Here is an 18,253-nt window from a genome sequence, read left to right on the forward strand (position 1 = left end):
CTTGCCAAACCACCCGAATACATTGCTTTATTTTAATGGAAAAAGTGGTAGTACAGTTGAATTGCATTAAAATGTTTTGCTGGGCTAGTTGGTTCTGAAGCATCATCAAGCAGACGGTGGGATCTGAGACACACACAGTAGGAGGAAGAAACAGTCAGGTCTGTGTTCATCTGTTTCTTTGTCCTGCTGTGTGTCTCAGATTGTGCTTTTTGGTTCATGAAGTATTGAACCTCACTGCAACAATGACATTACAGTTAAGTTTCCACAACAGCAAATGTTCTTCCAATTCCCCATTATCTAACTATACACTCCATTTCATACATAGCAGTCAACACAGCCAAAGCTGGCGTGCCTGTTCGCACAGGCCACGTCCACGTCCAAAAAGTAGTTGCCATACAACAAAAGTGAACACAAGCACGTTTCGTTGTGACAACTGTCAAGTACCATAAGTGACAACTTTCTGCACTTCATTTTACTTGCCAAATTTTCATCCTGCAACTCATCGATACTTCCAGAAATAAAAATGACGTGGTAGTATGATACGCGGCTGGTAGGGCGGATTGCTTTGACTCCATCTGTGCCTATAAAGTAGTTCACACGCATTGAAAGCCTGAACACTGAACACTTCACAGCTCTGACCACGATTCCCGAAGCTAGCACTTCATTTTGTAGTGCTCTTTGTTTTCACCCAAACACTGTCCAAGACTTCGAGAAGATACAAATGATACGTGTCGGAGTAATATGGTTTTGCGAGCACACTACTTCCACATCCTCCCCAGCGTTGACTGCTGTGCACGAAACGGAGGGAAAAATATAATGTAACATGTTTTCCTCCTCAACAAACAATTTTCAGAGCAGTGTTCACTTCAGTAAAGTTTTCGCAAAGTTAAACTGAACTTGAGAATTTGTTTTCTAACAGAAAAAACGTGGGGCCAACAGTTGGTTTATTCTTGCAGATCTGAAGATGTGAGTTAAGTGTATTGTGATTCCTTGGCTTCATCAAAAACAAGGGCTGAAGCCAGTATTCACTTTAAACGGTGGGACTGACGTTCCCCATGGTGAGGAGCAAAACCGCAAAAAAGGACGGGACTGAGGCAGGCGCCTCGTGTTGTCGCCTCAGTCCCGTCCTGTTTTGCACCTCACGATGTCCTACCAACTAGCCTACAACCAAGCCCTTCGAAGTTCCCCATGGCTTGGCATAGAATACTGCATCATGCATGCATGAACACACACTTGTCATCATTGCACGTTTTTTGCTCTGCCAACTTATAATTACAGCTCTGTAAACTCATCGACGCCTGGTTTCTTAGTCCTTAATAAGCGAATAGGATGCAGTGAAGCATGTGGGTGGGATGCATTTACTGAATCTTGCAATGCTAAACGCGCGCCCATAAAATGGTTCTCTCGGTTAAACAGCTCTCTTATTCACGCTAAAATTTGATGCAGAGATGCCATATGACAGTCTTTTTGTTTCAGTATTACGGTTGGGTAATGTGCTTGCCTGATTCAATCAGAATTGATTGGAAATTTGCTTTGTCTGCAACATTGGTGACCCAAACTTTGCATAGGTGATACTGGTGGTGCCATCTGGTGCCTATTTGAAAAGTGATTATTTTACTACTGAAGCTGCGGTGAGTGGGGGGGGAGGGGTAATGAGCGGCTTAGTGAAGATGCTTTCTCGACTGCTTTTGCACAGTATTCTTAAAGCCGTCGAGAAATCATCTTCAAATGAACTGTTCATTCACCGACCCATTCATGCAACTTGAGTGCTAAAATTATTGTTCCTTGGATAGGCACCAGATGGAGCCACCTGTATCTTCTATGCTGACGTAAGTAACTACCGTCCCATAACAGTAACATCTGTGGTGCACAGGATAGTGATGCAGATTATAAAGGACAGATTGCAGGATTGGGTGGAGAATGAGGGGGTGCTAGGGGAACTACAGAATGGGTTCCGGAAACAAAGGAGGTTGGAGGAGAATCTGTTTTCATTGACGCAGTGTGTAGAGATTGCTGAAAAGGAACACAGGCCCCTATGGCTAGCATTTCTGGATATTAAGGGAGCCTACAACAACGTTATTCAAGAGTATCTGTGGGACATACTGGGCACATTGGATGTGGAAGATGGTGTAATTAATCTTTTAAAAGATGTATATAAAAGTACCAGAGTGCTTATAAAATGGGAAAAAAAGGTATCAGAGCCTGTAGAGATACAGCGGGGGCTTAGGCAAGGATGTCCTCTGTCTCCTTTGTTGTTCGTGTTGTACCTGCAAGGGTTGGAGACCAAGCTAGAGAGGAGTGGACTAGGTTTCAACCTTTCTTTTTTCAAGCAAGAAGAATTGATTAAACAGTCATTACCGGGACTAATATACGCCAATGATATAGTGCTAATGGCTGACAGCAAGGAAGATTTGCAGAAGTTGATAGATATATATGGTACAGAGGGAGATAGATTAGGTTTCAAGTTTAGTAAGGAAAAATCTGCAGTCATGATATTTAATGATGAGGTCGGCGAGCATAGAATACAGGAGTTCACGCTAGAAATAGTGGATGAGTACATGTATCTTGGGGTGTGGATAAATAACGGCGCTGAGTATCTGACAGAGCATGAAAAATATGTAATGAATAAAGGTAGTAGGAATGCAGCTGTCATGAAAAATAGGGCACTGTGGAATTACAATAGGTATGAAGTGGTAAGAGGGATCTGGAAAGGGGTGATGGTCCCTAGCCTGACCTTCGGTAATGCGGTCCTGTACATGCGACCAGATGTTCAAGCAAGGTTAGAAATTAAACAACGTGGCGTAGGGAGGCTAGCTTTGAGAGCACATGGCAATACACCAAATCAGGGGGTACAGGGTGATATGGGATGGGCGTCTTTCGAGAGCAGAGAGGCTAGCAGTAAGATAGCATTTGAGGAACGATTGAGAAAGATGGGGGAAAAGCAGTGGGCTAGGAAAGTTTTCAGATACCTGTATATAAAGAATGTTGATACGAAATGGAGAAAGTGGAGTAGAAAATTGACAAGCAAATATCTGGACAGCGGTAGGGGGGCAAATCAGCAGTTATCGGTTAAGAAAAAGGTTAAAGAAACAGAGAGAGCTCTGTGGAAAACAGGGATGCTGACGAAATCGGCACTGGAAACATACCGGTCCTTTAAACAGGAAATTGCCAAAGAAAATATCTATGATAATTGTAGGGCAAGCTCTTTGTTGTTTGAGGCCAGGACGAGAGTTTTGCGGACTAAGACATTTAGAGTCAGGTACCATGAGATAGACACGTTGTGCGTTGCGTGCGGAGAGGAGGAGGAAACGGCTGAACACTTCATACTTTTCTGCAAAGGTCTTCACCCTACAGTGGAAAGCAGCAGGGCTGATTTATCCAAGGCATTGGGGTTTAAGGACAGTGAAGGGAAAGTAGATTTTAAGTGGGTAGAAGTAACCAAGCGAAGGTTATCTGATTGGTGGCTAAAATCAGGAGAAGAGTAAAATTTCATAAGTCATGGCTAGGTGGCTTGAGCCACCGCCCGATTTAAAGGGTTCAGCCGTATCCATCCATCCATCCCATCCATCCATGCGAAAGCTTCTTGTTTTGGGTTGCCAATGCTGCAGACAAAGCGGAGTACATCATCCAAACGTAATATTGAAACAAAAAGACTGTCATATGCCATCTCTGTGTCAGATTTCAGCGTGAATAAGCAGGTGGTTTAACCAAGAGAAGCATTTTACAGTGTGCATTTAGCGTTGCAACATTCAGTAGATGTATCCCACCCTCATGCTTCACTGCATCCTCTTCGTTTATAAAGGCTGAGGAAACTTGGCATAGCAGAGTTTCCAGAGCTGTAACTACTACCTAAGCTGAGAGTAAACTCGAGAGGGAAAGGGTTCAACTTTGATAACACTCACTACGTAGCAGTGTATGTTCTATAAGTATCTGAGAAAGAGCTTTTTGAGGCACTACACCTCCCTCTATGACTGCCATTCCTGGGATTTTGTTGTCCAGTATATTGGACACTTTTTCTTTTTTTTTTGCCGGGCCCCAGGAGGTAATGTAATAGTCCATAGCTTGGAGGCTTTTGAAATGAACACACATACCTTGTTGAAGGTCAGGACAGCAAGTAATGAGGAAGTAGTGATGAATTCCACCTGGCGTCAGAGGTTTTGTGCCTGATGCCTGGAAACTAGGCATTCATTCTGAATGGAATTATCGCAGTAAGAATTCTGGTATGCATAAACAGCTTGGTGCTGTCTGCAAAATAACTAATTATGTAAAATGTCATGTTTAGCTCAAATGAAGAAGGATTGGGCTGAATGGGATCATGGATGTAGCTTAAGAAAGTAGTGGCTTTTATGAATAATGAACAAGGATGAAAATGTTAGTGCTGGTTTATCCAACCGTGACATGACCAAGACTGTCTTTGAATTTTTGGCTGTGAGATAAAGCCTGTTAGCCACAAATTTGTATACAAAAAAAAATATATGCTGCTTTGTTGCCAGTTTTTTTTTTTTTTTATCTGCAATGAGATTTTGATGGTGCTTTTGACTGGGGTTCAATTCTGTTGGTAAGGGAGAACAAGGGCACTATTTATTTTAATTTATTTTTGCAAAATTAGCTTAAATTTCTTACCACAAGGAGACACCATATGGCATTCTTTTTTATTTTTACTTTTTTTTTTGCTGAAATATTTTGTATTTCAGTCAGACCACTGAATATAGAATAATCTGATTGTGTCTGATAAACAGAAGCCATTGACTTATACGAGCTATCTTCAGATGTGCAGGTGTGTTGCAGTGTGCTTGATGTGGGCTTTCGTTGCATGCAGCCTGAGAATGGGGGCACAGGCGACAGCCGTCCTGGCAAGCGTGAGAACCCACACAAGTACCTGCTCTACAAGCCCACTTTCAGCCAGTTGTTTGTGTTCCTGGCTTCGGGCTTCAAGGAGCTGCCGCCCAATGGGGTGTTGCTACTCTACGTCTCTGCTGACGGCAGTTTCCCCAATGTGAAGCACCCCGAGGAGGGTGAGTGAGCACTTTTTCCAACTCACTGTCACAGTTGGTCTAGGTTCTCTTGCTTAGGAGGAATTTTGGAAGGGGGCACGTAAGTCTGAAGCAATGTGCAAAGGTGGCTGTACTGCATTTCTGAGAGTTCACTCAGCAGTTTTCTGAGTAGGACTGCCAAAGGAAATGTGCTTTCGCCCCATTTATGAAGTGACCAAATTTTATTTCAAGGAGCGCTAATATCAGTAATGCATTTCTGGAATTGTTGACACCCTTGAGTTTTTGGTGTGAAAGATAAACCACTTCATAATTGTGAATATCGTCCAGTTAAGCCTACTTCAGGGCAAAGGCCTCTCCCAGTGATCTCCAATTATTCCTGTTCTATGCAAGCCGTGGTGATGCTGTTCTATCGAATTTCCTTCATTCATTGCTACATCTGACTCTATAAACTACTGCCGATTGTGCTTTCCTTCCCTTGGTATCCACAGTGACCTCTAATAGGCAGCTAGTGGTCAGTTCTATGCATTAAATGACCATGCCTAGCTCTTATTTTTAATTTCAGCAAAAATTTCCTCAACTCATGTTTGCTCTCTAAAACTTGTTGCTTTCTCTCTCTGTAGTTAACACTCATAGAATCTGTGGCTTGGTTGGTGAGTGAATGAGGGTTGCTAAAAGCTGGTACAAATTTTTACATCCTTTTGCTCGCTTTATGCAGTTGGCTATGATTACGGTGGAGTGACCACCAACAGCAAGAGGGAACCTGACCATTCCAACAAGCGCAACGTCCAGCTCAAAGATATGCACTGGTGAGGCAGGGGCCTTGGAAGGCTTTTATGCTTTTTACTAACCATGGTGATTGTCATTTACTGACACCTTCTCTGGTGCACTCTTGTCCTTGTCCTTTGGTGACATGGATCCTTGCATGTCTCCTCCTCTGCAGTGGGGCTGAGTTTTCCTTTTTTCTCTCTCTGATAAACCTATTCCCTATCTGGCCTTCTTCCGGCTGTCGGCTCCTACTAATGGGGGGCGCATGGACCCAGTCTGTACCCTGGTGACCTGTATCCGTACACACGGAAGCCACTCTTCCTCATCATGGATAGCGACAACAGCCATGTGTTCCAGCACATGCCGCGCTTTTTTGGCCAGCCACTGGTGGCCCTCATGTCTCCTGAGGATGTTCCACCTGCTTTCCATGGTAAGTACACAGGCTTCTACATATCTGCTGCTGTCAGGACTGCTGCGCATTTCATGTAAGAGCTCAGCGCTCTTTGCAGACACTTGAAAATCTATATTCTAGAGGCCCAAAAAGCATTAGGCCCTGTAGACTTTGGTGAGGCAGCCTTTACTGGCAATGTCAGGAGCTAAAGTGCCATATTGGCATGACATCATTCTAAAGTTGCTGTGATGGCCTGCTGCAGCCATGCTGCACTAACATTGGCCTAGCAACAATTACTAGGTGCTCTTTGACTAGTCCACAGACAAGTACATCCATACTTGTGTTTTGGGCTTGAAGTGTTAAGCATATGTGTTTGAGAAGTGAACTGTCGATCATTGTTTATGCCTAGCAGATCCAGCAGCCACCAAGTTGTGAATTAGAGCCCCCGTGTAACAGTACAGATGGCCTGCACTTATTTTTCTTCAGCTAATTGTACCATTGTCGTAAGTGTTTGTTACAGTGTTAGCTTTGCGCCACTTACTCTAGATGACACCTAGAAGTGAGTCCTGCTATATTGTAGGAGAGATGGATAGTAAGCACAGATTTAGCCATCTTTCAAAAATAGGACATCACATTTTGTTTCAATTCTAACAATTTGATTGTTATGCATTGATAGCCTAGAACCACAAAACTCTTATATTTGTTGTGCAATTTTTGCCAGTGCCACTTTTGTTATGTTTAGAAAAGTACTCCATGCTGCCCAAGTATGTTATAAACCCTGTTGGGAAGATCAGTCATTAAGAAGAGGCTGAGTCATCACTAGCAGTATTGTGCACAATTTCAGTATCAGTGTCACTGTCATTAAGGGGGTATCTACTGTGTTTACTGTGCTCCTGTTCTTGTCCACCAGCTAACTTTCACATGACACTTGTGTAGGACTCTACTATAGTGGCTCACCTGCAGTGCGTTAAGGCACTGCACAGTTGATTGCTGCTGAGTCATGGAATGCCTGGTCTGCAGATCAAAATCATGACTCAGTTTGTGAGGTGGATGTACTCTTACGGTAGATGATAGGCTGCCACAGTGGCTCAGTGGTTATGGTGCTCAGCTGCTTACCTGAAAGACGCGGGTTCGTTCCCGGCTGCGGCGCTCGAATTTCGATGGAGGCGAAATTCTATACGCCCATGTTCTGTGCGATGTCGGTGCACATTGAAGAACCCCAGGTGCTCGAAATTTCCGGAGCCTTTCACTATGGCGTCCCTCATAGCCAGAGTCGCTTTGGGACGTTAAACACCCATAAATCAAATCTTATGGTGGATGCACATGATGGACTAAACTGCAGTTCAAAGCTGGGAACTTGCATTCGTGTGATTGTGTGACACTGAATTTCACCGCATGTGGGGTGTTTGCTGTAAGACTTTGGCGTAACAGTTACACGTCCTTTTCAATTTTTCTCCTCAAGTAAACAAAAGGGATGAGCTAGAAAAACCTTGCTTTGTTTCTCTTCATATATGCGTTGGGAGACTTCACAGACGTAGTTTTCGTAGGTTCGCCATGGTACGAAGTGCATGCATGCCTACACTGATGCCTGAAAACTAACTTGCAAGCTAGCTCGCTAGCTCACTGCAGAGCTACACCACTGCGGCTATCGAGAACCATAAGAGACGCCGAAAAACCACCTCTGGCATGTCAAACACGTCAGTGCAGTAGCGCATCACTGGCGACTGACCATCCGTGCACATGAGCGGTTTCGCGCTGCCAGGCATTACACACGATCATGATGCAGGATGCTTCAACAGCTAATAGAAAGTTCAAGAATAAGAAGTGCATGTTTGCACGCAGGAGACGCAAGCATTTTGTGGGACATTATGGTTTATGGTACATCGTTCAACGTACGCAGACGAGATAACTCCGGTAGTAGTGGCGCCATCCGGTTTGAATGAAGAGACCAATTTCTACAACAAACCGGTGCTCATTAGGCCTAGGAGCTACTGAATTGTCAAACGAAATAGAAAACAGGCCAAATTTATCATTTATCCAATTTGTTATAGGCCAGATAAGACGAAGCGAAAGTCCCGAACCAGGTTTATTTCCAGTTCACGTGCTGAAAATACGTAGTAACACCGACGAGTTCACTTCAAAGTGAGAGGCTCTGCTTCAGAGCGCGCCGCCATGTTGCCTGTCTTTGAGCATCTGCTGCTATGGAGTGTACTTTCTGTTTGATGTCACCATCCGGTTTCTTCGACCCTTTTTGCTGCATCCGAACCACCACATCTGTTTCCAGTGTTTCAACCAATAAGGTGTGGCCACTGTGGCAGATTATGATGCTTTTTATTATCACACAAACTTGGAATGCGGACCCAGGTGCAGGTAGTGGATTGCACTGCACTAAAGCTCTCTAATAACTCTATTCTTTTTTCTTTTACACGTCACCACTGCAGTGGCTCAGTGGTTATGGTGCTCGGCTGCTGACCCGAAAGACGCGGGTTTGATCTCGGCCGCGGTGGTTGCATTGGTTGCATTTCGATGGAGGGGAAATGCTAGAGACCCTTGTACTGTGCTATGTCAATACACATGAACTCTTTTCTTGCCGTGGGAAAAGAAGCAATTTCAGAGCGATGTATGGAAAATAATTATTTACTCATAAATTGAAAACCTTTCCTATATTGCAGCCCATCATAGTGTAGCTAATAGAGCTCTCTATTTGATGGCATAAAGAAAAAAACAGGATATGTAGTGCTTACGAGGAAAGAAAATATTTCATTGGAAAAACTTAGTGTATAAACACATAACTAATTTTGGTGGCATGTTTTCTTCTGTACAACGTTGCGGAAGACACTACTACGCATGAATCACCATGTGATATTCACCTGCAACCGCTATATAATTTATAATAGAATTTTTTCTGTCATGTCGTTTCGGTTTCATCTGCCGAACCATGGCTGCAATGTCAAAGAGTGCTTTTGTGTCATGTGAGGCATTGAAAAATGTCTATATAATCGCTGCGTCATCATTTTAGTGTACTGCGGTGCTGAAGCCAGCCTTCCTCAAGAGCTGGAATGACAATGAATGTGGAAGCAGCGATTATGTTGCAGTTTTTTCATGTCTCACATGACCTTTAAGCACACGTTGACATCACAGTCCTCATTCGGCTGTTGAAACCGAAGCAGCACAAGAAAGAAATGCGATTATAAATTATTTAGTTGTCGTAGGAGAATACCAGGTGGTAATCGATGTATAATAATGCCTTATGCATCATTACAAACAAAAAAAATACGCACCCAAAAGTTAGGTGTTTATACTCTTTTAGGGGACTCACACAAAAACTCACGAGCATATTATATATATTCAGCCAGAAAATTGGAAAATAAAAAATATGAGTTAGAAAGGAGTATTCAGAGTTACAGAACTCAATGCTGAAGTTAACGTTCAGTAGAAAAAAATTCGCTTGCCCGCATGAATCACTTTAGGCTACTCCGCAGTGCAGTCCCAAGGCCGACCCCGAGCTGTCTTCGAGAAAACTCGTTCTGGTACATTGCTGGTGGCATGGAATTGATCATGTTATGCCCGGTACCTTCAGAGAGGCTCAGAAAGCAGCGAATCTCCTTGTCATTGGCTAAAATGAAAATTTTCGAAACCACTCAATATGTGGTCCTGATTTAATTCTATTGAGTTTATTTTTTGTCATGATTAGCTGTCGTCACTTCTGATTTATCACAAAGTGAATAAGGGAGGGGAAAGCCTTGGGGCAAGCAGCCTGAGGCTTTCCCTCCCTTGTTCAATTCGTGATTGTCAAGAACCATCTGCCTACCCTCTCTCTGCCAGTTAGGCTTGGTTGCTTCTTTAACAACATTTTTCTTCATATCTGCTACAGTCCAACTTTCCTTCATTCGCAGATTGTTTTCTTCACCTGTTTTGCTCTTTTCTTTTTATTTTCTGCTGGGAATTTTTTGGTGATGGTTTGGAGCACTTCACAGGTGTGGGGTTCAGATCCTGATACTGCTGATCCTGCAAATTTCTAATGACCACAGGTGACCCCAACCAGGTATTCACCTTTCCGTTGGTGTAACACCTAGAGAAAGGTGCCACCGGTCTTTGGCTCAACTGCTCTCTGACCAGCAGTTTTGCTCAGAGTCTGATGATACCTTTCTTTAAAGAAAGCCAAGAACCCGGTGAGGGCACAAAAACAGCATCCCTGTGCTATTTTTCTTAACATTCCCTTTGCAAAGACTAGCTAATCTCCAAACTCTAGTCTAGCACCTTTTTCTACTATTTTCGGGTGCTCATATTTGTTGTGCTTTTCTCATCCTCTCTTCATATGCAAGCTAGCATGTTTTTGCAACATTTCTGTACTCTCTTCACTTTCACCATCATCACTGTGTTGGACTTTTGGGTAGCACCTGTTTTATGGCACTCTGTCTGTGTGAAGTGTTCACTTGAACTAGTTCGTGGTGACGCATGGCGGCTTATTAAGGCAGCAATTTAGTCTAGGTAGAAATGCTCACTTTATTTCATAATTTCTAGCTCTTACATGGGTGGAAATGAACATATACAAGCAACAGAAATTACACACATAAGCGATGTAAATTATGAATATACTTGGTGGGGCCTTAAAGAGTGTAGTGATTGATGAAAGACACAGAACACACACATCGCTCATGTTTATTTGGTCTTCATTATTAAATCAATGATTGTGCTATCCATTATTTCAAGATTGCACAGTAGAGTGGTGCTAATTTAAAAGGAATATAAGCTGCCTATAAATGCAGGACGGAAGTGTAGTGTATAGCCCCAAATAGAGAGGGCACCATGTGACTGGCCAAGCGCCAAGAAATATGAAATCACAGAAAGCGGAGGGTACAAACCTGTACTAATAGGTATGTTGGAACTCAGTGAGCTCAGGTTGATAGAATGTCCAGAAGATGCCATGCTGAAAGGGAGGAAAAAACTGCGAAAAGCTGCCTACAAAAATATAGGCAAAGGCTTAGCTTTCTGTGTACCAGGCAGAGATCTGTCTAGTTGCATTTTACTGGGAGTTTTGACGCAGAAAGCATTCTTGATGCTTCTGGAAAGGTGTCAAGGATAGGGAAAAAAAACTTACATGGCTGAGAATTTTACAGAAAGAAATAAATTGCACCATTGTTGTCGCAAACATGATTAGCTTGACTAAGAGAAAGAAAAAAGGCAGAAGTCAGAAGAAAAATTCTTTTTTGATCATTTGCTTAATGCATGTTTTACTAGGATGTTGTTATTTTGCTATGGTTTCTTGTTTTTACAGAATGTTGATTTGGTGCCTTAAGTAGTGTTCAGAATTTGGAGTTTATTTTTTAAAGGAATATGGGCACGAAATATGCAAGACATAAGTATGCATGGATCATCACGTGGTGTTCACCTGCGAACGCTAAATAATTTATAATTGAATTTTTTCTCTCATGCTGTTTCAGTTTCAAGAGCTGAATGACGGCTGTGGTGTCAAGGCTTAGTGTGGATTATGTCAGCTAAAAAGAAGCCGCAATATAATTGCTGCTCAATCATTTTAATTCACTACAACAATAAAGCCAGCCTGCCTCACGAGCTGGATTGACAGGGAATGATTAAGCAGCAATTAAATATTATTTTTTTCATGCCTACTGTGACCTGTACTACACTTTGACGTCACAGCTATCATTTGATTGTTGAAACCGAAATAGCATGAAGCAGTGAATTCTTTCATAAATTGTTTACTGGCCATAGGCGAATACCCCGTGGTGGTTCATGTAGACTAATGTCTCGCGCATCATTGCAAAACAAACGTGCAGACAAAATTTTGTCTATACTCCCTTTCATATCTATGCTACCTTGAAATTTGGCTTATTTTCTTTCATGCGCAAACGTAATTTTCTTTTTTTTCTCGTAAAGGTTTCGTTCACATGAAGGCTCGCTGGTGTCATTTTTGGCGGGCACTTTTTTTATTTTTCTTTCCCACATAAAGGGGTTTCAAGCGTGTCCTTTGTTGACTATCTGGTTGACCAGTTGGTTATTGCAATGCAAGTACTGTTGCGTCACTCAGAGACAACCGGAGAAAAATTCCGTTAGCTGCGGAGACTCGCCCTGCTCTGTCCCCTTGGGTTTGCTTCCCCGCGATGCGTCCTGCTTAGTTACCTACCTCAGCTAACCTGCGCGTGCGGGGGATCTTCCTCTTTAGCTCGGGAACTAACTCGTTGCTTGCAGACGTTTTGGCGTGGCGCTCCACTCTCCACTAGTGGGGCGAAGCCTTGTCGAATTTTTCCCATGAGCTCGTTTCGTCTGGCCCCGGAGTTTCTCCCGTGCCCTAGCGTGGGTGGACATTCGCTCGTAACCCTACTGGTGAGTCAGACGACCTAGATTCCTTAGCATACTTTGTTGCTAGCCAGCATTATTGTTGTTCCAGCAATAAATGTCTTGTTTGTGTCAGCCAAAGTGTTGTTCCTTTGTTCCCTCAGAGGTAGGACCGCCATGGTCAATGTGTGCTTGTTAGCGCGCATGATCAAGGGGCCGGGTCTGGTGGTTTGGATGGTCGGCCAGTTATGTGGGGAGAACGTATTTACCCCCTATTTTCAACCCCACATGTGATGCTCAGAAGTGGGGTTTAAATAGGTGAGATAAATACATATTTCCTGCTTAACCGTGTCTACCAGTTCAAACTGTCGGACCTCACCTCGTGATCACGTGCGCTACGGAGCGCACGCAGACCGTAGCGGGCCTTGCTCTACGGGGACAAAGGAATAACAGGGGCTGACACAGAATGGCATTTATTGCTGCAACAACAATAACGCCGGCTAGCAACAAAATATGCTAAGGAATAAAGGTCATCCGACTCACCAGCAGGTTCACAGGCAAATTTTTGTCCATGCTAAGGCAAGGAAGAAGATCTAGGACGAGACAGGATGAGCTCATGAGAGAAGTTCTGACGAGGCTTCGCCCCGCTGGCAGAGGGCAAAGCGCTGCACCGAAATGTGCTGTCTGCGGCGCTAGTCTTGCTATGACACATGCAAGTTATGACGCATGCTATTGACGCAGTTGCTATGACGCATGCTTGTTATGTTAGTTATGGTAACTAGGGAGGATGTATCGCAGGGAAGCAAATCCAAGGGGATGGAGCAGGGTGAGTCCCCACATAGCTTAAAGCGCTAACTGCATGAGGCGGTAATTTGCCACGACATGCCACATGATTACCTGGGAACCACTGAGCCGCTGTTGCTCATCATGTCGCTCAGTTTCTGGGTTTGCAGAGAATTTTGCCTATCACCCGGAAGTGCCCCACAAGGCTAGTCAATAGCAGAAGACTGCGGGTGCGTGACTTCTGATTCATTTTGAGAATGACAATCTTTTTTCGTGTGCACTTCTAGTGAAGAAGCTGCTGAAGCTCACTTCATGACCCATGCATTGAAAAAGTTCATTGAAAGCCTGGCAGGAATAGTGGAACAGGGAAAAGTGCTATGATATACTGTACTTGCACATATAAAATGCGACCACGAACATGGGGGAGTTTGATACCTCACGAAAATGAAAATATATATATATATATATATACAGGGTGTTTCACCTAAGACTTTACGCAATTCTTAAAAATAGGCTTTTTGAGTTAAAAACGCGATTTCTTTGGCATAGCATTTTCAGCGGCGAAGTACATCAGAATACAGTTAAGGCGTGCTAACACTAGCAGGCTGGTTAACTAATATTGAATAGTTAACTTTTCAACTATTACCGTCAGGCTGTTTAATTACTAAGAGACGTGTAGCCCCCCATAAGTGATGTCCATATCAGTTTTTAGAATTTCAAAAACCCGATTACCCTTGGTGCTGTGGCCCAGCAAATATTGCCTAAATCGCGCCAAAATACATGCGCTTTCGAGAAGCTTGCAGGCAAAGCAACCTCTCCAGTGCACCTAACTTGTCGAAATAGCCAAACTTTGTTGGTCCACAGTGCCGAGGGTAATCGTGTTTTCGAAATTCTTTAAAGTAATATAGATATTACTTACAGTGGAAATTCTAAAAAGTAATATGGATATTACTTACAGTGGACTACACGTCTCTCAGTAATTAAAGAGCCTGACGGTAATAGTTGAAAAGTTAACTATTCAATATCAGTTAACCAGCCTGCTAGTTAGCACGCCTTAGCTGTATTCTGATGTACTTCACCGCTGACAATGCTATGCCGAAAAAATCGTTCTTCTTACTCATAAAGCTGATTTTTAAAAATTGTGTAAAGTCTTAGCTGAAACACCCCTTATATTACGATTGCAATATGATCTGAGCCAGCTCAAACCAACTACACCCAGGCACGGAAAAAGTGGAGGTGGCACGCAAAAATAAGCAATGGGTACGTCGATATTATTTGAGAGAGAACACTCCAGAAGTGTGTGGAGCACCATCGAGCTTAGCGAAGCCTCATATGCATTAATGTGCATAGTCTCCCACATCGCAACTGCCGTCAGCACCGTTGTGCCACTGCTTCTGCATGTTTCGTGCTGTCCAGTTCTATGCTTGTTCACCTTTCTTTGGTTTCCCTGCTGAACTCTTTCAGTGCTTTCTCCTTTTCAACTGCCCATGCTGCCTTCTTCCTTCGTCCATAGCCAGTCTCTACTCCCTCTCGCGCCGCATAGCCCAGAGGTCATTGAAAAGTTGGCTTCTCCTAGTAGCTTGCAAGTCGTGGAAAAGATCGCTGTAGCTATCTTCAGCACTAAGAGGAAATCACATTATTCTTAGATATTCATACCTGTGTTCCGAATATAATGCGGAATGCATTCTGAAACCGACGAACTGAGGGAAAAAACTCATTATATCTATATAAATGTGATATGTCTCTCGCTTCTGAGAAGCCTCAGCACCCCGAAATGTAGTTTGGCACGTCTGTGCAGTGTTATCAATGAGGGCTTTTTATCATCGCTTTTATCGTACATTACGCTGTTTAAAGTCTTACTTCCCTGATTATGTGAAGTGACTGAATGTTGAAGCAACAGGAACCGAGCAACACTGTAAACGCGTCCTGTTTTATACTAGAGTTCTTTGCCAAGTCTCGTCGCTTTGTGAGTATGTACTAGTGGCAGCAATAGGTGATGACTGTTGCCATCATGCATCACGTTGGGAGGAAACTTCAACTCGCACTGTTACTGCCTAACATCTGGCTTGTTTGTGCATTTGGCGGTAATTTTTAATTTATACCATGTTTGGGTGTGGTACTTTCTTGAATTGGTGAGAATTAGTCAGAAATCCACATCATCTACAGTGGTGACAAACAAAAAAAAAAACGCCTTCGCAGTGATTGATCCAGCAGCGTTGTGTTGAGTCCGCCTGTAGAATGGCCTCCCTGCCATGCAGGCTGTAACGTGTCTGTGTATTGCTTTCGTACATAGTGCATAAAGTTAGATTCACACAGACAGGTCACGGTAATGGCCTTCTCTAGAGCACTATACACTTGCATTATGAGTGGCGTTCTGGTACTTTGTTGGAAAGAACACCGAAGATATACATTTGCTAACTTGGCACAGCTATTGTTGGCAGAAAGGCGAAAGTAGACTATGGAGAAGAAGGATTAAAGTGCTTTATTGCATTGATACTAAACTCATTGATCTCCGGTGCAATTTTGTGCATGCGGCAGAGTGTTTCTGTTGCATGCGTGGGATGGCGCTACCGTCTCTGCAGAAGGTTGTTTTGTTTCTTTTTGGCTCATTGTTACGATGGGGATTTTTGATCAGTTCTGACTTGATCAGGTAAGTACCCCACACACATGTATTACAGTAAAATCTTGTTAATTGGAAGTCATTGGGACCACAAGAAATACTATTCAAATTAACTGTGTTTTCGAATTAACCGACAGCAAAAAAATGGGACCCAGGAAAAAATTTTTGTTGCTGGAACGTGCTGAATCTATTAGACGAGCTTTGTGACTACCATATATTGCCACATAAAAGTCTACCCACCTACTCGTTGTTCTTGCTGGCCAAAAAAGAGTTTACTTCAAACATAAGTTGAAGCTTATACACCCCCTCCCCCCACTTTGTCCTGCTGCTTCACACTGTTTTGCAGTTTCTGACAGGATGGAATTGCAGCGTGCAACTCAAAGCAACAACCATACAACGATAGAATCACTAGGAGAGTAGTCTGAAGCCAATGAAGATCAAATGCGAAAAAACGGTGCTCCACCCTTCCTTCCACACTTGCATGGGCCTTACTGATCACTAGCAAAGTAGAACTGCAAGTGGTCCTGTTGTTTGATTTCAGCGCGACACAGGCCTCGGAGATTATCTAAAGCTTCTCTCACACTGCCTACCGCTCGTCAAAGAAAGCGGCTGCCAGTGCGAACGAGCTGGTTAAACGGCGCGCAATTGGAATTTTCTTTAGTGGAACCGATTTGTATATGAATGAACTTCTTTTGATGCCTGGAGCCCCATGCATTCTGCAGGGAATGGGCACCGGCATGTGGTGCACATTACCCATTGCTCATTTAAAGCTACCTTAGACTCCGCTAATAGGTCGACTCCACGTATAGATCGATCCCCTAATTTCGGATGGTTGTTTTTCTGAGGAAAGGTCTACTTATACGCAGCGATACTTAAAGTATGTAGTCAAAGATGCTGGTGACCTAACCCTCTAACCACGGCACACCACCCAAGGAAACTGTGCAGGCCGGCGTTGCATACAGTCAGGCTATCGCGGGCACAGAGCAAGAATGATTGTGTCGCAGGACAAGCGCAGGTGTGCATTTTGGCGGTAGCATAGGCTGGTTTTTGTGCTGGGAGAACTGGGGCTGAGGTGCTTCACATATTAAGCATGGGCATCGCTCCGCGGTGCCGCCTCGTGGCTCTGAGGGGCCGTCGCTTCACCAGTATACGGCGAAATCGGGATTGGGAATTCCTGTGTAACACCGCAGGTCTTCAAATTTACCGGGCTGGTACAGGCCGCCATTTGAATTGTCCGGTCAGATTTGCATTAGAAATTATGAGACCACAGAAGTTCTGAGAAGTATCAAGGATTTTGAATTAACTGAGTTTGAATTATCAAGGTTTTACTGTAACAAAACAAAAATTCTGCCAAATGCCACCTCTGTGCAAAATTTTGAGTGCCAAGAGGCTTGCAGTTAATCTGAATGTTTTTCAACTTTCTCTGAGCGACGCAAAAGTCTGTATCATTTCTTCATTGCTTGTTGGAGATGCGACTATGTGGCGTATTTTTTTTTTCCATTGTTTTTGCAGTTGAATATTTCTTTTTGTCATAACTTTTCCTGACAATAGTTTCACTGACTTGCTTGCACTAATGTCACCATCTAGCAGTGTCTTTGCCTCTTCCTGTCCGTAGCTTTCACAGGTAGCTGAGTAATAATGAAATGGTGTACTATATTTCTTCTCATATTTTTTTGTGAGGACGTGTTGACATCAGGCACACTGGGGCAGCTGTGCGGACCTAAATGAGAAGCCTGTCCCCCTTTTTCCTTTCTTTTATTTTTGCCCTATGTTTTGCTGTTGTTAACCGCTTTGACAGTATGTAGCAGCATTTTCTCGGCTGCACGGAGGTGCATTCGCCACCATGCACATTGTCACTACACAAGAGCCATGATAAAACTACCACCAAGCACAAATCGGCTTGCCACCTTTATTATGCTTGCTTGCATTCATTGTACTGATGTTGGTTTTTGGCTTAAAACGAAAATTTTAATACTTTCTTTTTTATGACTTTTCCTGCATTTTTTCAGTTTTAACTGAAAAACATTGAACTCAATCTGTAACATGCTTTACGTGTTACCTATTCAGATCAACAGCACAAGGGCAACCTGCTGACATTGTTCCTGCACAGCCCGCTAACAGCCCTATGCTTCGTGTGCCATGTTGTGGATGTGCCAGTGTCACTTTGGGACAAGGCCCTGGGCCACCTCAACCGCTTCATGGCAGAGGCCAGTCGGGTCCTCATACGCTCCCGCAGCATAGGTATGCTCATACTGCTGGCCCTTTTATGTATAAGAATTGGTAAGGGAAAAAAAAAGACGCACCACAGTGGACAGCACCCGAGTCATGCTGGAGGGTTTCCAGAAACCTTTTGCTCATTCCATTCCATGTGATCTCGCTGCAGTGAAAGAGTAAACATTCTTG

The 18,253-nt window shown here is 43.5% G+C and overlaps 1 protein-coding gene across 4 annotated transcripts in view; it reads left to right on the top strand.

Moving 5' to 3' along the window:
• LOC144114968 (protein SCAI) overlaps window positions 1-18,253 on the top strand; it is a 63,041-nt gene that overhangs the window by 19,007 nt on the left and 25,781 nt on the right. For all 4 annotated transcript variants that reach the window (XM_077649045.1, XM_077649047.1, XM_077649046.1 and 1 more), the window contains exons 8-11: window positions 4,820-5,015; window positions 5,710-5,800; window positions 6,035-6,189; window positions 17,918-18,091. In XM_077649045.1, coding sequence (XP_077505171.1) covers window positions 4,820-5,015; window positions 5,710-5,800; window positions 6,035-6,189; window positions 17,918-18,091 — 616 coding nt within the window. The remainder of the gene's footprint in view (window positions 1-4,819; window positions 5,016-5,709; window positions 5,801-6,034; window positions 6,190-17,917; window positions 18,092-18,253) is intronic.

This window comes from Amblyomma americanum, chromosome 1 (assembly GCF_052857255.1).
Source record: "Amblyomma americanum isolate KBUSLIRL-KWMA chromosome 1, ASM5285725v1, whole genome shotgun sequence".
NCBI lineage: Eukaryota > Metazoa > Arthropoda > Arachnida > Ixodida > Ixodidae > Amblyomma > Amblyomma americanum.